The following is a 21682-nucleotide window of genomic DNA, read 5'->3' on the forward strand; positions in this document are numbered from 1 at the left end:
AGGCAATGGCCCAGTGCTGTCACCTGGCCTGAAGGCTGGGTCCCAGCACCTAAGCCTTGGACTGGAAGCAAAGGCCCTGCCCAGAAGCCTGGTCTCGGTGCCAGGACCTCAGCCCAGGCTAATGCCCATGAATGGCACCAGGACCTAGCCTGGTTTAGACAGGTAGGTCTTGGCCTAGGCCCAAATCCAAACCCAGGCCCAGAGGCCAGAGAGCAGGCTGCAGAGTGCCCCTTCTTTCTTCTTAAAATGGATCTCTCCTTAGCTGGGAGGATTTGGTAGGGGAATGGAGAATGGAGTTTGGTGGGAGAATGGAGAACTCCAACCAAAACAGGCATCAAACAAAAGAAGAGTAAAAAACAAAACAAAAAAATTACAATTTTATTTTTGCTTAGGGCATCCCTAATAGGGAAGTGCATTCATTCCACATGAATGCTGAAACTGAATGAATGAGGCCATTTTTGGTTCAAGCCAAATGTAATGAACTGGAAATGGCCTCATGAAAATTTTAAAACATTTTCACATATTTTTGTTTTTCTGTGGTTAGAAATGTTTTTTTTTTTTTAAGTGCTTTCTGAAAACAAGAAGGCCCACATCTAACCCCCAACAGAAGTCTCTGGGGCCTCTCTTAACTCCTCTGACCCTCCTTCCTCCCACCAAAAGATTACTCAGGGTGCAGAGCTTCCTCGGCCCTTCTGACCTAACAACCCTTCCAAAAATCATCGAGGATGCAGGATGGGGCCTTACCAGTTCCCACTGTCCCCTTCCATGGGGTGTTGATGGTTGTAAAGAAAAGACATAATTTTCACTGGCTCCTGCCCAGTTTCCATTTTTATTAAAATGGTGGCTCCAGCCCCCTGAGTAGCACTGAAGTGATGTCACTTTCACGCATGCTTTATGTTTTTCTGGTGCCACCATTTTTAAAAAGACTGTGACAGGAGGGAGTGGGGAGGCATTGCTTCTGCTCTTTTAAAATTACTGAGGACCCACAGACTTTTCTTCTAATTATTTCTTTTACAAGTACAGTGGAAACACAGAACACTGCCAATACCTTCCCCAGCTGTTGTACATCTGTGAAAATATTCCCCTAGCTTGGATAAGATGTAAAGATGCCAGGGATTTGTTCATCTCAGCAGGTGAGTGATCAGCTACAAGCAGGTGTATTTTTGAAACAGTGACCATGGTTTTAGGAATCTAAAACGTGAGTGGCTACAAAGTAGAAGCTTAGAACTGATGTTCAGATCTAAGTACCTAACTCAGATCTAGATGCATTAAGCCACCATTTTCATTTTTTTGCAGGAGGGGGTTCCACTATCATGGGAAGGGGGAACCGTGATAATGGAGCCCTCCAATGAAAGAATTGTACAGCTCTATGGCACATTTTTTTGTATTATGGCCAAACACTGTGGGACAAAAGAATGCAGCGAGCAGCGAGCCCACAACCTCAAGGGACCACCATCACCTTAAAGGACCACTTCCTAAAAAGTAAAACAATGCTGCGACTAAAGAAAAAGTTGTGACAAACCATTATAGAGATGTGAATCGTGTCCTCGATCGTCTTAACGATCGATTTCGGCTGGGAGGGGGAGGGAATCGTATTGTTGCCGTTTGGGTGTGTAAACTATCGTGAAAAATCGTTAAAATCGTGAGCCGGCACACTAAACCCCCCTAAAACCCACCCCGACCCTTTAAATTAAATCCCCCACACTCCCGAACCCCCCCAAATGCTTTAAATTACCTGGGGATCCGGCGGTGGTCCAGAACGGCGGCGGTCCGGAACGGCCCCCTCAATAGGATCGTGTTGTCTTCAGCCGGCGCCATTTTTCAAAATGGCCGCCGCAAAATGGCGGCGGCCATAGACCAAAATGATTCGACGCAGGAGGTCATTCTGGACCCCCGCTGGACTTTTGGCAAGTCTTGTGGGGGTCAGGAGGCCCCCCCCAAGCTGGCCAAAATTTTCCTGGGAGTCCAGCGGGGTTCCGGGAGCGATTTCTTGCCGCAAATCGTTTTCGTACCAAAATGGCGCCGGCAGGAGATCGACTGCAGGAGGTCGTTCAGCGGGGGTTCCGGACCGCCGCTGAACGACCTCCTGCAGTCGATCTCCTGCCGGCGCCATTTTCCGTACGAAAACGATTTGCGGCAAGAAATCGCTCCCGGAACCCCGCTGGACTCCCAGGAAAATTTTGGCCAGCTTGGGGGGGCCTTCTGACCCCCACAAGACTTGCCAAAAGTCCAGCGGGGGTCCAGAACGACCTCCTCCGTCGAATCATTTTGGTCTATGGCCGCCGCCATTTTGCGGCGGCCATTTTGAAAAATGGCGCCGGCTGAAGACAACACGATCCTATTGAGGGGGCCGTTCCGGACCGCCGCCGTTCTGGACCACCGCCGGATCCCCAGGTAATTTAAAGCATTTGGGGGGGGGGGGTTTGGGAGGGTGGGGGATTTAATTTAAAGGGTCGGGGTGGGTTTTAGGGGGTTTTAGTGTGCCGGTTTTCCTGCCCTCCCCTTCCCCCTTCCCCCGATTTACGATTTTTTAACGATAAATCGGGGGAATTGGTATTGTATCGTGGCCCTAACGATTTTTTGACGATTTAAAATATATCGGACGATATTTTAAATCGTCAAAAAACGATTCACATCCCTACAAACCAATGTAAATCGGGCCACTTACACAGTGCTAAACAATCAACAATATATCCAAAGGGGAACCAATCGGTTCGCTCACTGTGAAGATATGTATTTCTATATGTTTCTCATGATACTTTATCGCCTGTATTATGAGTGCTTATACAAATCTTTTATCACCTACACGTCTAGTGGAGTTAAAATCTCTCAATGTTCGAAAAAAATGTTTTTTAAAGAAGTTGGTTGGGGTTTCATATAATCGTGTAGGCAACCCTGCCTCTTGTGAGCATATTATAATCATAAACCTGCCAACCTCCTCCTATTCTTCAACATCCAGACGAGGCAAAGGCAAAAACACCGCTATTCTTCACGGAATATGCACCTTTGAAGTTATTGAAGAAGATGAATGAATCAATCAATCAAAGAAAACTCTTTGAGACTGAGGCACCACTGTGCAACTTCAAGGGAAGTATTGGAAATTTGTTTATTTACATCGTAATCCTTATAAATATATAAACTTTATAAATATAAAAACTTTATAAATATAAAAACTTGCCGGTTCAACCCCTGAGGAAGGACGCTGGTCATCTGAAACATGTACATGTTGGGATTTTAATACATCTTAAGGTTGATAGAATGGACATAGAGTTTATTTCATGTTGAAAGAGTGTGATTTCAAGTATATAAGAGACTTATATCACACCCAATAGTGTGGGAGCGGTGGTGAAGTGACATTTCAAAACAACCCGGGAACACTTCTTGGAGTATTACCAAAGACCTCCTTTGAGGGCTATATATTTTTGCTGGATGTCCCACATATTTTGAATGAAAAATATTTTCTTGTTGCATATACACTTAAGAAATAGGAGGAGGTTGGCAGGTTTATGATTATAATATGCTCACAAGAGGCAGAGTTGCCTACACGATTATATGAAACCCCAACCAACTTCTTTAAAAAAATTTGTTTCGAACATTGAGAGATTTTAACCCCACTAGATGTGTAGGTGAGAAAAGATTTGTATAAGCACTCATAATACAGGCACTAAAATATCATGAGAAACATATAGAAATACATATCTTCACAATGAGTGAACCGATTGGTTCCCCTTTGGATATATTGTTAAAAAGTTGAGCAGGGTTCAGGTTATGTCAGCACAATTTTGAAAAATGTCATCAACCAGGCAGGATGCTAGGGGGCACAAGTGTTAGGGGGCACGCCAGCCCCAACAGGAGACCAGATTCATTCTTTCAAGGGGCAGGGGTTACAGGGAGGAGGGGGGGGTTAAGTGGATGGAAGTACCTGTCAGCATGGAAGCGTGGATTGTATTCAGAAACCTAGGAATAAATGGATTACTGTGGGCTCTGGCAGAATAAGTGTTGTGAAAGACACTCATTATCCCCATAGTTATCCTTACAATGCCATATATATAATTTTAATTCCTGGCTCAAAGTCTGGGGTATGGAAAATGGTTTTGGATATATTTGAGGCTGGCCGCTTGGCAATAGTGATCATATGACATTCCAGTGGGAGCATTGAGAGGAGAGGTGGCTGATAGGAATCAATACGTTTTTGCTTGGGACATTATCCTTTTTAAAAGTATTGGGGCAAAGTTAACTATTTCTGAATATTATTTAGTGTGTTTCTGCTTTTAATAGTAAGGCAGCGAATAAACAAGTTAGACTGTATTTTTAAATAGTAAGTCAGTAAGGCAGCTAGTAAGCAGTAGTTAGTGTGTTTATTTTTAAAAAGCCTGTAAGACAGCTAGTGAGCAGAACTGAGTGTATTGAAAAAAAAAAAAAGTAGCCAGAAGCTAGAAATAAGCAAGGAGCAGTGTATACCTAAGTAAAAAGGTTGAAAAGTTCAGTTCAGTTACTCACCTTGGAAAGGTGTTGAGATAGTGTGATTTGGTTTGATTAGGTACCAAGATTTGTTAATCAAGAGAGCAGTGAGTCACTCTGGCTGACTTAATGAAGTTAGACTGTTTGTATAGTGGAAAGTGTTCTGAACATCAAAATCACAGAACATATAGAAAGACATGGTTTAATGGAACAAAGTCAGCATGGCTTTACCCAAGGCAAGTCTTGCCTCACAAATCTGCTTCACATTTTGAAGGAGTTAATAAACATGTGGATAAAGGTGAACTGGTAGATGTAGTGTACTCGATTTTCAGAAACCGTTTGACAAACTTCCTCATGAGAGGCTTCTAGAAAAAGTAAAAAGTCATGGGATAGGAGGCGATATCCTTTTGTGGATTACAAACTGGCTAAAAGACAGGAAACAGAGTAGCATTAAATGGACAATTTTCTCAGTGGAAGGGAGTGGACAATGGAGTGCCTCAGGGATCTGTATTGGGACCCTTACTTTTCAATATATTTATAAATGATCTGAAAAGAAATATGACGAGTGAGATATTCAAATTTGCAGATGATACAAAATTGTTCAGAGCAGTTAAATCACAAGCAGATTGTGATAAATTGCAGGAAGACCTTGTGAGACTGGAAAATTGGGCATCCAAATGGCAGATGAAATTTAATGTGGATAACTTCAAGGTGATGCATTAGGTTCTATATTAGTTACTACTGTCCAAGAAAGAGATCTAGGCATCATAGTTGATAACACATTGAAATAGTCGGTTCAGTGTGCAGCGGCAGTCAAAAAAGCAAACAGAATGTTGGGAATTATTAGAAAGGGAATGGAGAATAAAACGGAAAATGTCATAATGCCTGTGTATTGCTCCATGGTGAGGCCACACCTTGAATACTGTGTACAATTCTGGTCGCGGCATCTCAAAAAAGATATAATTGCGATGGAGAAGGTACAGAGAAGGGCTACCAAAGTGATAAGGGGAATGGAACAGCTCCCCTATGAGGAAAGACTAAAGAGGTTAGGACTTTTCAGCTTGGAGAAGGCACGGCTGAGGGGGGATATGATAGAGGTGTTTAAAATCATGAGAGGTCTAGAACGGGTAGATGTGAATCGGCTATTTACTCTTTCAGATAATAGAAAGCCTAGGGGGCACTCCATGAAGTTAGCATGTGGCACATTTAACACTAATCGGAGGAAATTCTTTTTTACTCAACGCACCATTAACCTCTGGAATTTGTTGCCAGAGGATGTGGTTAGTGCAGTTAGTATAGCTGTGTTTAAAAGGATTGGATGAGTTCTTGGAGGAGAAGTCCATTACCTGCTATTAAGTTCACTAACGGGCGGATTTTCAAAGCTCGCGTAAATCCGCCCGGATTTACGCGAGCAGGGCCTTGCGCGCCGGTGCGCCTATTTTCCATAGGCCGCCGGTGCGTGCAGAACCCCGGGACGCGCGTAGGTCCCGGGGTTTTCGGAAGGGGGCATGTCGGGGGCGGGGCCGAATGACGCGGCGTTTTGGGGGCAGGGCACAGCTTCAGGCCGGGGCGTTCCGGGGGTGTGACCGTTCCCTCCGGAACGGCCCCTGGGTCTGGTCTCGGCGCGCCAGCAGCTCGCTGGCGCGCGTGGATTTACGTCTCCCTCCGGGAGGCGTAAATCCATGGATAAAGGTAGGGGGGGGGTTAGGTAGAGGAAGAGAGGGTAAGGTGAGGGGAGGGTGAAAGAGTATTCCCTCCGAGGCCGCTCCGATTTCGGAGCGGCCTCGGAGGGAACGGAGGCAGGCTGTGTGGCTCGGCGCGCGCCGGCTGCCCAAAACCGGCAGCCTTGTGCGCGCCGATCCAGGATTTTAGAGGCTACGCGCATATCTTATAAAATCAAGCGTACTTTTGTTTGCGCCTGCTGCGCAAACAAAAGTACGCGATCGCGCAGTTTTTTAAAATCTACCCCTTAGAGAATAGCCACTGCCATTAGCAACGGTAACATGGAATAGACAGTTTTTGGGTACTTGCCAGGTTCTTATGGCCTGGATTGGCCACTGTTGGAGACAGGATGCTGGGCTTGATGGACCCTTGGTCTGACCCAGTATGGTATGTTCTAAAAAAAAAAAAAATATATATATATATATATATAAGTTTCTTAAAACTTAATTCTGGATCCATGATGACTCCTAGGCCCCATATAAATGTGGCTAATGTAAAAGTGATATTATCTTGTAATGTTATCATTCTTGGACTTCTTGTGAGGCTTTTTTCTATAAGAGAATGATTTCTGTTTTTTGATATTTAGAACCAACTTAATTTGCGTGAGCAGTTGCTTAATGATCTTCAGGTACATTGCAGTGAGTTCATATGCTTTTTCAATTGTGTCTTATAATGGTAGTATTATCTGTATGTCATCAGCATAAAGATAGTGAGTTAGACCTAATCCGGACAATAGATGACATAAGGGAGATATATATATATATATATATATATATATATATATATATAAAATAACAAGGCTGACAGGGCTGATCCCTATGGAACCCCAGTGGTAAGCTCTATTTTCTCAGATAAAGAATTATTGATTTATGCTTGATAAGATGGGTTGTTTAAGTAAGAAGCAAACCATTGTAATGTGTTCTCAATTAAATCTATTTCTGATAGTCTTTGAAGTAATATATTATGATTTACGGTGTAAAAATGCTGCTGAGAGATCAAATAAAATTATTAAGTATGTTTGGCCGCTGTCCATTCCTCTTAGAACTGTGTCTGACAGTGAGTGTAGTAATCTTTCAGTACTAAAATATCACCTAAAACCAAACTGTGACTGATAAAGTATGTCATTTGTATCCAGATGGTCTGTTAACTGTTTTCTACTATTTTTTCAATTAATTTAGAAAGAAAAGATAAGTTTGAAATTGGTCTGTAATTATTTAACAAGGATGGATCTAACTTTTTTGTTTTGAGATGGGTCTAGTTATTGCACCTTTTAATATATCTGGGAGATGACCTTCATTAAGTGATTTGTTGATGATGCATGTGATGCTCAGAGTAATTGTGCTATGGGTTTCAGAGCTGTGATGGGAATGGAATATAAAGGATGGTTTGCTGGATTCAGCGATTTTATCAAGTTATCTACTTCCATTACTGAAGTTTCCTCAAAATTTGACCATTTAATAAGGTCTTACTCGCATAAGGTTATTTCTTGTTTTTGAACTCCATCTAGGTTATTTAATAAATTATCTATTTTATTTTTTTTATTTAACTTTTATTGAATTTCTGCAATATATACATAACAGTCAGAATAAATTGATATCCACTTTCAAGTACAGTTGGTTTTTCCCTCCCCTTCCCTCCCTCTCCCCTGGGAAAGAAGCATAGCTCGTCATCACAGCTGAGTATGTCCACAGCAACAGCTTGTCACCAATATGCCACCTTCCACATCTATGACAGCAAAAGTACATATAACAAGAACATCATCACTAGTTTCAGATAGAGCCTTAAGACCTTGCCGGCCTTAAGGCTATTCCGGGCATAGCCCAGAAGCTGCAACAGCAACAGATCTGCCTCGACACTTTGATGTCAACAGTTCAACGCCTGGCGGATCGGGTTGAGGGGGCATCCGCGGCCAGTTCTGCAGCATCCTCATCGCAGGCCAATACGGGTTCCTCCGCCCCGGTACAGATGCCTTCACCACATCGGTACTCAAGAGATCCAAAGGCGTGCTGGGGATTCCTCAACGAATGCTATATCCGCTTTGACCTTCTGCCTGCGCAATTCTCCACGGACCGAGTCAAGACGACCTACATTATCTCCCTCCTTGACGGGAGACCCTTGGCTTGGGCCTCCTCCCTCTGGGAGCGCCAGGATTCCCGACTGAATAACCTTGTGCAGTTCGTCAAGCTTTTCGGAGAATTTTTGATGAACCGTCTCGCGCCTCCACAGCTGCCTCAGAACTGCTCCAACTGAGACAAGGCAATCATCCCCTAGAGGAATACGCGATGGAGTTCCAGACCCTCGCCTCCGAACTGGCCTGGGGCGAGGACAGCCTACATGGAATTTTCTTGGAAGGTCTTTCTCCACGGCTCCAGGACGAACTCGCGGCCAGGGACCTTCCGGACGATCTCCAGGAACTTATAGAGCTGGCCGGATGAGTTGACTGACGCATCCAGCGCCGCTTTCGGGAGTGAAGGTCCGTCCAGGGGCAGGCTGGTCGTCGAACCACGCCACCTCAGGGCCGAGCCCCACCACCTGCGGCAGCTGCCCTTCCACCTGAAGAACCCATGCAATTAGGCCGGGGTCCTCTCTCTGCTGAAGAACGGAGGCGTCGACGCTCGCAGGGGTTATGTCTCTACTGTGGTGGCAAGGGGCACTTCCTGGCTTGCTGCACTGAACGTCCGGGAAACGCCCGAATCTAGAGTCTAGTGGGGAGTTGATTCTAGGCACCAACTCCAAAACGCAACGGCGAGAATCTTGACAAACACCAATCGAAGAGCGCATATCTCTCCCATTCTAAAGGATCTACATTGGCTCCCTGTACAATTCAGGATTCTTCATAAATCTCTTACATTAATCCACAAATACATTCACCATCAGACCCCCCTCGATCTACGATACCCCCTCAAACTACACTCAACAGCTAGACCTTTAAGGGACGCCTACAAGGGATCCTTACATGTGCCTTCTATCAAAGCTATACAACACTCAAATATCAGAGACCGATCATTCTCCATCACAGGTCCCTCTATCTGGAACACCATGCCTCCGGACCTCAGGCAGGAATCATGTCTACTAACTTTTAAAAAGAAATTAAAGACATGGCTGTTCTGCCGAGCCTTCTCCAACACCAGCCCAACAGCCTGACTTACAACAGTTCTAGCAACTATACACTTTACAAATTCTAAACCGGGTATATAAATTTTTAAGAGAATGTTTACAAATTTATCATGAGGTATTCTATCTGCACCTTCGCATACCCCAATGTATATCTTAATCTCTCGTCCCCCTCTTATTTTTCCTCCTCCAAGTTATACATCCTTGTTATAATGTAACTTTACTCTCCTTCAAATTGTATTTACTGTTTGGTTGGTTATAGTTCCTAATTGTTTGATGTAAACCGAGTTGATTTGATTTGTATCAAGAAATTCGGTATAGAAAAGCCTTTAATAAATAAATAAATAATAGGCAGTGTCTCTTCGAACTCCCCATGTACCGTCCCGGCAAGACTCTGTCTCCCAGGAGGAGGATTTGATACCTTGGCACTGCGCGATTCCGGGTCCGGGGGAAATTTTATCTTCCGAGATCTGGTACAACAACTGCAGCTCGAGGTCTTGCCTCAGGAACCACCCTTGCGGGTATCTTCCATCCAGGGGATTCCCCTCCCGGGGACCATTACCACTCGTACGCATCTTCTCCAACTTCAGGTCGGGCTTCTTCATAGGGAGGAGATCTCTTTTCTCATCCTTGAGAAATCCATTCACCCGCTCATCTTAGGACTGCCCTGGCTGAGGAAACTTTCTCCAGTGATAAACTGGACTCGCTGCAGATCACGTCATGGGGGCCGGCATGCGTTCATCGCTGTCTTCCCGCTCGTCCTCTCCAGACGCTTCCGCTCCTCGCAGCCCCGTTGTCGGTGCCACCGCAGTACCAGGCCTTCCAGGATGTCTTCTCTAAGGAGAGGGCTGAATTACTACCTGAGCATCAGCCCTTCGATTGCGCGATTGATCTGCTGCCAGATACTACACCACCTCGCGGAAGAGTTTACCCTCTGTCTCTGCCGGAGACCAAGGCCATGTCTGCTTACATTAAGGAGAATCTGGACCGAGGTTTTATAAGGCCATCTAACTCTCCGGCAGGAGCCGGCTTCTTCTTCGTGGCCAAGAAGGATGGGTCTCTTCGGCCCTGTATCGATTACCGGGGCCTGAACCAGATCACCCGATGAGACCGCTATCCGTTACCCCTGATTCCGGAGCTCCTGGATCGTCTGCAAGGGGCCCGCATCTTCACCAAGCTGGACCTTAGAGGGGCGTACAACCTCGTACGGATCCGTCCGGGGGACGAGTGGAAGACCGCTTTTAATACCAGGGACGGTCATTATGAATACCTCGTCATGCCCTTCGGTCTCTGCAACGCCCCAGCCGTGTTCCAAAATCTAATGAACGAGGTGCTTCTCGACCTCCTGTATACCTCAGTCATCGTTTACATGGACGATGTGTTAATATACTCCCTGGACCTTGAGGAACATCGTCAACATGTTCGCCAGGTTTTGCTAAAACTAAGAGAGAACCGACTATATGCCAAGCTGGAGAAATGTCAGTTCGAGGAGGAATCCTTGCCCTTCCTGGGGTACATCGTTTCCTCTACTGGCTTCCGCATGGATCCCAATAAAGTCGCCGCTATCCGGAACTGGCCTCAACCGGTGGGAGTGAAGGCGCTCCAGCGTTTTTTAGGCTTCGCCAACTTCTACCGCCACTTTATCCCGCATTATTCCACCTTGGTGGTGCCTCTAACAGCCCTCACGCGCCAGGGTGCCGACGCACGTAGATGGACCCCAACCGCCGTACAGGCCTTCCAGGACCTTAAGGAGGCTTTCCTTCAGGACACCTGCCTCCGACATCCGGACCCCTTATGCCCGTTCATAGTGGCTGTCGGGGCCCCTCCAATGTGGCTGTCGGGGCCGTCCTGTCCCAGATCACCAAGGACGGTAAAGCTCGGCCATGTTCCTACTTCTCCCGTAAGTTTTCACCTGCCGAGAAGAACTACGGTATCGGGGACAAAGAGCTCCTTGCCATCAAACTAGCTTTTGAAGAGTGGCGCCAGTGGCTGGAGGGGGCTCAACATCCAATCATAGTTTACACGGACCACAAAAATTTGGAATATTTATCCCATGCTCAGAGGCTCAATCCCCGGCAGGCGCGCTGGTCCCTCTTTTTTAGTCGGTTCAATTTCTCCCTTCGGTATCGACCGGCGACCAAGAATGTTAGGGCAGATGCCCTCTCACGCACCACTGAGGTCGAGGATACCCCTGAGACCCCTCAATTCATTCTGGATCCGGCTAAAGTCCAACTGGCTGCCACCGAACTTGCACCAGCGGGGAGGACGGTAATTCCCGTACGCTCGAGAAAGAGGGTCCTAGCATGGGCACACGACTCTCTGACAGCCGGCCATCCCGGGATTGCCCGGACTCTTGAACTACTAACAGAGTTCTATTGGTGGCCACGCGTGAAGGAGGATGTTCGTCTATATGTACAATCTTGTCCCATGTGCGCACAGCAGAAACCCTTACCCGGTCGTCCCTGGGGTCTCCTCCAGCCACTCCCAGTACCCACGGAACCGTGGACTCACATCTCCACGGATTTTGTAGTAGAATTGCCCCCGTCTGAGGGTAAGACCGTGGTTTGGGTCACTGTTGACCGCTTCTCGAAAATGGCCCATTTCGTACCACTAGCCAAGTTGCCCACGGCTCCAGAGCTAGCAGAACTGTTTGTCCATCATGTCTTCCGGCTGCATGGTCTACCTCTACATATTGCCTCGGACCGAGGGCCTCAATTCACGGCAAAGTACTGGCGGGCTCTCTGCAGGAAATTTGGGGTTCAGCTGGACAACCATGGCGTTTCACCCCAGGGCAACGGGCAAGTTGAACGCACAAATCGAACCCTGGATGCATTCCTCCGAGCCTTTGTAGGAGAGCAGCAGGACAACTGGGTCGCTCTTCTACCATGGGCCGAGTTCTCTTATAAACGCCATCGACACTCCGCCACGCGACAGTCTCCTTTCCAGTTGGTTTATGGGAAGGTTCCCAAACCTCCTCTACCATTACCAGTACCTGTCTCCTCACCAGCGGCGCAACTGACGGCCAGTCAAATTCACAAGCTTTGGCATGCTACGCAAGAAAACCTTCACCGCACCGCTGCTCGGTTCAAGGCTTACGCGGATCGGTCCCGGCGCCCCGCCCCAGTGTTTCTGCCCGGATCTAAGGTATGGCTCAGTACCAAGAACATCCAGCTTCGGATTCCTTCCATGAGGCTAGCGCCTCGCTACATTGGACCCTTCCGGGTAGCCGAACGTGTTGGCGCGGTTTCCTATCGCCTACGTCTTCCTTCTAACCTTCGGATACACGATGTCTTCCATGTCTCCTTCCTCAAGCCTGTGGTCTTCTCTCGCTTTCGACCTCTGCCTCCGGAGCCCACTGATGTTACTTCTGACCCCGGGGCCACGTACACGGTCAAGGAGGTGTTGGATGTTCGGTTCCATCGTCATCGCTGGGAATATCTTCTTTCTTGGGAAGGATACGGTCCGGAGGAGAACTTGTGGGAACCCTCCACCCACATCCTGGATAAGGACCTTCTCCGCCAATTCCATCTGGCTCACCCGGCGAAGCCGCAACCCCCGGGGAGGGGGTGTAGGAGGGGGGTACTGTTGCGACCCCGGGACCGACCCGGGGCTGGCACTCACCCGTGGCGCGGTCCGAACGCGTTCCCAGGCCGGCTCCAGGGTCGGCGCCCGCCCATGGCGCTGCCCGGGTCCGTTCCTTCTCGCTTGGCCCTGCACGGGCCTCCGGCGCCGCGCTCCTGCCTCGGAGGAGCGGACGGCGTCTCGAGGCAGCTGGCTCTGCCCCCTAGACGCGCGCGGCTGAGCTCCCTTCTTAAAGGGGCCAGCGCGGGAGAAGCACGGGACGGCCTCCGATGACGTCAGATGCTGCAGGGCTATTTAAGCCCTGCAGTTGCTCCTCTTCTCTGCCTTGCAACGAGGTTCCCAGGGTTTCGTTCCTGCTACCAGTTGCTGTTTCCTGCTTACTCTTCCGCTTTCCTTGGCTTCTGACTCGGACCGGCTCTCAGTGATTCCCTGGCTTCTGACACAGACTGGTTATTGGTGATTTCCTGGCTTCTGACACGGACTGGCTCTCGGCGATTCCTTGGCTCCTGACGCGGACTGGCTTTTGGTGTTTCTCCGGTACTCGACTTGGCCTGGTGAACGATGTTCCTCTAGCTCTCGACCTTGGACTTCTTCAGGACTCCGTCTCCAAGATATCTCCTAAGTCCCAGCGGCCGGGTCCCTACGGGCTCCTCCTGGGGGGATGCCGGCTTCCAGGGTGAATCTCCTAAGTCCCAGCGGCCGGACTCCTACGAGCTCCTCTCGGGGGAGTACCGGCTACCAGGGCGAAGACCTCCTACCGCCAGGCCAGTCTCTCCTTCTCCTCAACTCCCTGACAAGCCCTTGGTCACATAGGGCCCTCCGTGGTTTCCTCCACCAGCTGTCCTCGAGTCCGCCTCTGCCGCCTTCCGATCGGCACCAGTGCTGAGAACCCTCTTAGCCTCCTTCCATCGGTCCCGATCGGTCTAAGGGTCCACGACGCTAACAGAAAGCTTGTGAAAGAGTCAGTTGGACTATTAGATGATTGAGGGATTAAATGGGCACTTAGAGAAGATGAGGCCATAGCGGAAAGATTAAATGATTTCTTTGCTTCGGTGTTTACTGAAGAGGATGTTGGGGAGGTACTCGTACTGGAGGTTTTCATGGATAATGATTCAGATGTACTGAACCAAATCACTGTGAAACTAGAAGATGTGGTAGGCCTGATTGAATCACCTGGACTGGATGGTATATACCCCAGGGTCCTGAAGGAACTAAAAAATGAAATTTCTGACCTATTAGTAAACATTTGTAACCTATCATTAAAATCATCCATTGTACCTGAAGACTGGAGGATAGCAAATGTAACCCCAATATTTAAAAAGGGTTCCAGGGGTGATCCAGAAACTGCAGACCAGTTAGCCTGACTTCAATGCCAGGAAAAATAGTGGAAAGTGTTCTAAACATCAAAATCACAGAACATATAGAAAGACATGGTTTAATGGAACAAAGTCAGCATGGCTTTACCCAAGGCAAGTCTTGTCTCACAAATCTGCTTCACATTTTTGAAGGAGCTAATAAACGTGGATAAAGGTGAACCGGTAGATGTAGTGTACTTGGATTTTCAGAAGACTTTTGATAAAGTTCCTCATGAGAGGCTTCTAGGAAAAGTAAAAAGTCATGGGATAGGTGGCGATGTCCTTTCGTGGATTACTAACTGGCTAAAAGACAGGAAACAGAGAGTAGGATTGAATGGGCAATTTTCTCAGTGGAAGGGAGTGGACAGTGGAGTGCCTCAGGGGTCTGTATTAGGACCCTTACTTTTCAATATATTTATTATTTTTTTTTTTATTTAGAAACTTTTATATACCGGTATTAGTGGGGACATCATACCAGTTCACATATTAACAGAAAGTTGGAAAATACATATGAACAGGGAAGGAGAACTGGGTGGGGGGAGTCAGATGGAGTCCGAGGTTGTCGCTCACCAGTCCAAAGTCGTGTACCAGAGAATCGTCGCTTGCCAGTCCGGGATCAGAAGCCAAAGGATCGCTGTAAGCCAAGGCTGGGTCCGAGAGCCGGGAGTCGTCGTAAGCCAGTCCGAGGTCCAGAGCCAGAGGGATCACCGTAAGCCGCACCGGGGTCAGAAGCCAAGAGTCGTCGTAAGCCAGTCCAGAGTCAGAAGCCGAGAATCACCGTAAGCCAGTCCAGGATCAGGAAGCACAGGAAATCAAGAGGATCAGGAACGCAGCAACTGGAGACAGGGTAAACCTGGGAACCTCGTTGCAAGGCACTGTCTTGGCTGAGCTGCAGGGTATAAATACCCTGCAGCGTCTGATGTCACCCGGAGGCTTCCCCTGCTTTTTCCCACGCTGGCCCCTTTAAATTTGGTTCAGAGACGCGCGCATGCGTCTAGGGGGCGGGGCCAGCCGCCGAGGAACGCCAGCTGCTGCGACGCAGCGAAGAGGGCCCGGCAGGAGCCAGCACAGGCCCGGGTGAGGCGGGGGAACGCCGAGCCCGCGGCGGCCGAGGTCCCCGGAGGTCCGGGGAGCGCGGGCCCAACGCGGAACCCCGAAGAACTGAGTAGCGATTCCGGGGCCGACCCGGAATCGCAACAGTCTGGGCTGTTCTCTGGACACTATCTGCTATTCATTTTTAACAGACACCCCCCCCCCCCAGATTGGCTAGCTATGTTACGCCTTTTCCTTAGCTCTTCCCTAGAATCTGTAGTTATGTCTGTCTCCTTGAAGTTCAAAGCAGACCAAAAACTTCATTGCTCCCTGCAATGCACTATGACTCACCCACCCAAAGCTGAAGAGCCCTCTCCCTTATTTATTTATTTTTTTGCTTAAACAAATACAGAGCAATGTAATGCAGCAATATCAATATCTAGGACAATATAAAGAATAAGATTAGCACTACACAAAACACAGAAAAATATAAGCAAGAACATATAGAAAGACAAGGTTTAATGGAACAAAGTCAGCATGGCTTTACCCAGGGCAAGTCTTGCCTCACAAATCTGCTTCACTTTTTTGAAGGAGTTAATAAACATGTGGATAAAGGTGAACCGGTAGATATAGTATACTTGGATTTTCAGACGGCTTTTCACAAAGTTCATCATGAGAGGCTTCTAGGAAAAGTAAAAAGTCATGGGATAGGTGGTGATGTCCTTTCGTGGACTGCAAACTGGCTAAAAGACAGGAAACAGAGAGTAGGATTAAATGGACAATTTTCTCAGTGGAAGGGAGTGGACAGTGGAGTGCCTCAGGGATCTGTATTGGGACCCTTACTGTTCAATATATTTATAAATGATCTGGAAAGAAATACGATGAGTGTGATAATCAGATTTGCAGATGACACAAAATTGTTCAGAGTAGTTAAATCACAAGCAGATTGTGATGAATTGCAGGAAGACCTTCTGAGACTGGAAAATTGGGCATCCAAATGGAAGATGAAATTTAAGTGCGAGGTGATGCATATAGGGAAAAATAACCCATGCTATAGTTACACAATGTTGGGTTCCATATTAGGTGCTACATCCCAAGAAAGAGATCTAGGCGTCATAGTGGATAACACATTGAAATTGTCGGTTCAGTGTTCTACGACAGTCAAAAAAGCAAATAGAATGTTGGGAATTATTAGAAAGGGAATGGTGAATAAAATGGAAAATGTCATAATGCCTCTGTATCGCTCCATGGTGAGACCGCACCTTGAATACTGTGTACAATTCTGGTTGCCGCATCTAAAAAAAGATATAATTGCGATGGAGAAGGTACAGAGAAGGGCTACCAAAATGATAAGGGGAATGGAACAGCTCCCATATGAGGAAAGACTAAAGAGGTTAGGACTGCTCAGCTTGGAAAAGATACGGCTGAGGGGGGATATGATAGAGGTGTTTTAAATCATGAGAGGTTTTCAACGGGTAGATGTGAATTGGTTATTTATTTTTTTGGATAATAGAAAGACTAGGGGGCACTCCATGAAGTTAGCATGGGGCACATTTAAAACTAATTAGAGAAAGTTCTTTTTTACTCAACGCACAATTAAACTCTGGAATTTGTTGCCGGAGAATGTGGTTAGTGCAGTTAGTATAGCTGTGTTTAAAAAAGGATCGGATAAGTTCTTGGAGGAGAAGTCCATTACCTGCTCTTAACTTCACTTAGAGAATAGCCACTGCCATTAGCAATGGTAACATGGAATAGACATAGTTTTTTGAGTACTTGCCAGGTTCTTATGGCCTGGATTGGCCACTGTTGGAAACAGCATGCTGGGCTTAATGGACCCTAGGTCTGACCCAGTATGGCATGTTCTTATGTTCTTAAGGATAAATTAACCTGTTTTGTTGCTTAGCTCTCCCCAAGATCTGTAGTTGTGCTGTCTCCTTGAAGCTCAAAGCAGACTGAAGCTTTGTTTTTCAGTTATTCAGTTTTCAAGACCATAAAAGTCAGGGCCCTCAGTTGCTGTTTGAATCCAATTCCCCTTTATGCCTTGCCTTTGAAACAGAGAGCAATGTTTGAGTTGTATCAAAGTATCAAGCGTATTGGTTTAGGGTAGTAACCACCACATCTGCAAGTTACCCCCATGCACTCTTTTCTTCATTTTCCTTCTATAGCCTTTAGGGATCCACATTATTTATCCCATGCCCTTTTGAATTCTTTCACTGTTTTGGTTTTCATCACTTCCTCTGGAAGGGAATTCCAGGCTTCCATTATACTCGAAGTGAAGAAACATTTTTAACATTGGTTCTGAGACGTCATCCCTAGAGTTTCTTTTTGTGACCCATAGTTCTATTGATTTCTTTCCATCGGAAAAAGTTTGATGTCTGTATATCATTAAAACCTTCCAGGTACCTGAAGGTCTGTATCATATCACCCCTGTACCTCCTCTTTTCCAGGGTATATATATTCCTATCTTTCAGTTTCTCCTCATAGGCTTTCTGATAGTGACCCTACACCATTTTGGTAGCCCTTCTTTCAACAGCCTCTATCCTGTCTTTATCCCTTTTGATATAAGGGCTCCAGAATTGAACACAATATTCCAGGTGAGGCCTCAATAAGGACCTGTACAAAGGCAGCACCAGTTCCATGTTCTTACTGGTTATTCCTTTCTCTTTGCAGCCCGGCATTCTTCTGGCTTTAGCTATTGCCTTGTCTCATTGCTTCACCATTCTCAGATCGCCGGACACTATCATCCCAAGATCCCACTCTTGGTCTGTGCACATCAGCCTCTCCCCCAATCCATAAAGCTCTTTTGTATTACCACATCCCAGATGCATGATTCAGCATTCTTGGCATTGAATCCTAGCTGCCAAATCTACAACCACTCTTCAAGTTTTTGTAAATCATTTTTCATTCTCTCTACTCCTTCAAGAATGTCCACTCAGTTGCATATCTTGGTATCATCCGCAAATACTAAGAAGAAATGGAGACAATAAACGGTATACAGTAACAGGTACAGACAACAGTAGTAGATAGTATAGCGCTGGTTACGTTCATAGAACCTTGTGTTACAGGACTCAGTTGAAGAGACTTAACAAAAAAATAATTTTGACATATTCATCATTTATTCACAGTTGCTTGAAGCGAACAGATTTGTGGTCCCTTGACATGGACCATGTTTCGCCAGATGGGCTGTGTCACAAGGGACAGAAGCCCAAAGCATGAACTGTAAAGCTGGTTATGTAGGGGTGATGAATATGTAGAGGAGCACTTCAGAGGAATCGGATGAGCTTATAACAGTTAATGGGGAGTGCAGCAGCGCCTCGTGAAGATTGTTTTCCAAATTGAATGCAAATGCTGGGGATGTAGAGTCACCATGAATTTGTCTTTGTTTGGAACCACTTGAAAGCATCCCCAGCACTTTGCATTTTTTATCTCTTCAGCAATCCATTTTTCTACTTGACCTTTGCTTATTAGCATGCCCATACATCTTGAGCCATCTAGGACCACCCATATTGATGTGTAATCAAATCGATGGTTTCCAGAATCCCTGATGTCTGCCTATCCTGAAGTCATGATCCTATTTGAAGAACCTTTCTCTGATGTGTGTGGGTATCACTATCTTGCAAACCAGAATGATGAAGAAGGCATCTGCATGAATATTAGTCGAGTCTAAAATGAATTTTGGCTCAGTGGCAGCATTTTGGCTCAGTGGCAGCATTAAACAAGTGTGATAATGCATCCACTCTGGTATTCTTCTCAGGAGAACAGAAGACTATGTGGAAGTTAAATCTATTGAAAAATAATGAGCATTGAGCTTATCTTGGCTTGAGCCTCTTGGCTTCTTGGAGATAAAGAAGTTTCTTGTGATCCATCATAACAGTGAAGAGATGTTTGGCTCCTTGCAAGAGATATTGCTATTCTTTTTAAGGTAAGCTGCAGCTCTCTGGGATAAAACCACCCCTGTCTCAATGGAGAAGGTGTCCACCTCAAATAAAAAAGTTGGTCTGGGTTGGGATGCTAGAGGACTAACGTGGACTTGAAGGCCTCTTTAAGTCTTTCAAAGTTTCAAATGGTGTCTTTAGACTGCTATTTCAGGGTGGCCCTTTTGTGTTTAATAGTTGACGTTGGCTCCGTGAGTGAAGAATAATGAGGAATAAATAGGTGGTAATAGTTCATGAATTCTAAGAAGCATTGTAAGGCCCTTAGTCCATTGGAGGGGCCATTCTCTGATGGCCACTAGTTTGGTAGGGTCCATCTTCAGACCTTGAGCATAGGTAATATAACCCAAAAAGGTTAGTTCACACAACTGAAAGAAGTATTTCCCCAGCTTAGCATATAGTCTTTTTTCATGGAGTTATTGGAGAACCATTCTCACTTGGGAATTATTTTGTGTGAGACTCTAGGAAAAGATTAGAATATTATTTAGGTATACCAGAATGCATTTTTGCAAGAGGTCTTTGAAGATATAATTTATGAAGTTTTGAAATATGGCAGCAGTGTTGACTAATCCAAAGGGCATAAAGAGTTATTTCTCCTGTCCATCGCATTTATTAAATGCAGTCTTCCATCCAATCCCTTATCTGATTATGATGAGAATGTAGGCTTCTTGAAGATCCAGTTTAAAATAGATCTTGGCATCCTGGAGACAATCAAAGAGTTCAGAAATAAGGGGTAATGGATACTTGTTCTTTACAGCGATAGAATTTAGGCTGCTTTAGTCAATGCAGGGCCTCAAAGATCCATCCAACTTGGCGCAAAGAAAAAAATGTTTCTGCAGGTGAAAAAAAGTGATGATTAAAACCTCAATCCTTGTTTTCTTTAATGTACTCAGACATTGCCTAGGTCTCTATTACCGACAGAGGGTTTACTCTATTAAAGACTGTACTCTTTATGGCTGGAGGTCAATAAGGCAGTCATACAGTTGATGAGGAGCAGGATACTGGCTTTATTTTTTCTAAATACATTGTGAAAGGCCACATAGGCCCAAGAGAGACCAGGTTGCATTGTGAGATCCGAGACTGCAATGACAATAGAAGGGGTGACTGGATTGAGGCAATGCTTTAGCAGTATGGGTTCCACGAGTTGATGTCCCCTTTAGACCTGTCCACAGTAGGACCGTCTGACTGAGCAAGGGTAAACCCAGGACTAGGGGGTTTACAGAGCACCTTAGGATGTAAAATGAGATTCATTCGTGATATAGGAGACTAACCCTGAGGGTCATGGGTTGGGTCAGTCATGATACTCTTGGGCAGCAGCTTTCCATAAAAACAAGGAGATTAGGCTCACAAAGGGAAGTTGGTCCACAGGACTGGCATGACAATAGACTAGAGTCTCATCAATGAAGTTGCCTGCTACACCAGAGTCAGTCAGAATCTTCTGGATATCATTCTGGAGGTAGACCAAAATGGTTATCCACAAAAGGGGATCCTTAGCTGAGGGACCTAGAGATGCCTCCCCAGCCATTCCTAGGCAATGGATGTTTTACGGCCTAGGGGTCAAATACTGATATGATGCCCAGAAGCAGTACAATAGAGGCAAAGGTTTTGAAGCCATTGTCAATATCTCTCATCCTCCATCAGGTAGGAATTGTTACGACTGGGCTCCGGTCAGGAGTCGTGAACACCACCCAGAAGGGTGGCTCCAGGTTGAGAGAGACAAGAATGGCTAGTACAGGGTCTGGGTCCAGGCTGGGTCAGGGCAGGCGGCAGATAGTAGTGTCTGGGTCCAGGCTGGGTCAGGGCAGGCGGTAGATAGCAGTTTCTAGGTTCAGACTGGGTCAGGGCAGGCGGCAGAAAGCAGTGTCTAGGTTCAAGCTGGGTCAGGGCAGGCGGCAGGAAGCAGTGTCTAGGTTCAAGCTGGGTCAGGGCAGGCGGCAGGAAGCAGTGTCTAGGTTCAGGCTGGGTCAGGGCAGGCGGCAGGAAGCAGTGTCTAGGTTCAGGCTGGGTCAGGGCACAGTAAGCAGGGCAAGGCAGGTCAGAAGGCCCGTAGGCCACACACGCACAGAAGGCCCGTAGGCCACACACCGTAAGCGGGGCAAGGCAGGTCAGAAGGCCCGTAGGCCACACACACACAGAAGGCCCGTAGGCCACACACCGTAAGCAGAGCAAGGCAGGTCAGAAGGCCCGTAGGCCACACATACACAGAAGGCCCGTAGGCCACACACACCGTAAGCAGAGCAAGGCAGGTCAGAAGGCCCGAAGGCCGCGCAAGGCAAGGCAAGGAAAAGGCCCGAAGGCCATGCAGGGCAAGGAAAGGAAAGGCCCGAAGGCTGCGCAAGGCTAGAGCAGGGAGCCCAGAAGAGCTCGATGCCGAAGCACCGAGGCAACTGTCAGGCAGGGTTATAAGGACACACCCAGAGCATAGAGTGGACAGAGGAGATGGACTGGGCCTGTCAGGAAAGCCAGCACTAGAGGGACCCCTGG

At 46.8% G+C, this 21682-nt stretch overlaps 1 protein-coding gene across 1 annotated transcript in view; it reads left to right on the forward strand.

Moving 5' to 3' along the window:
* The window catches only part of LOC115077701 (vomeronasal type-2 receptor 26-like), a 134117-nt gene that overhangs the window by 71807 nt on the left and 40628 nt on the right, over positions 1–21682 (forward strand). The window contains exons 5-6 of the mRNA XM_029579991.1: positions 10656–11003; positions 11912–12441. Coding sequence (XP_029435851.1) covers positions 10656–11003; positions 11912–12441 — 878 coding nt within the window. The remainder of the gene's footprint in view (positions 1–10655; positions 11004–11911; positions 12442–21682) is intronic.

Source organism: Rhinatrema bivittatum, chromosome 16, assembly GCF_901001135.1.
Source record: "Rhinatrema bivittatum chromosome 16, aRhiBiv1.1, whole genome shotgun sequence".
Classification (NCBI taxonomy): Eukaryota; Metazoa; Chordata; class Amphibia; order Gymnophiona; family Rhinatrematidae; genus Rhinatrema; species Rhinatrema bivittatum.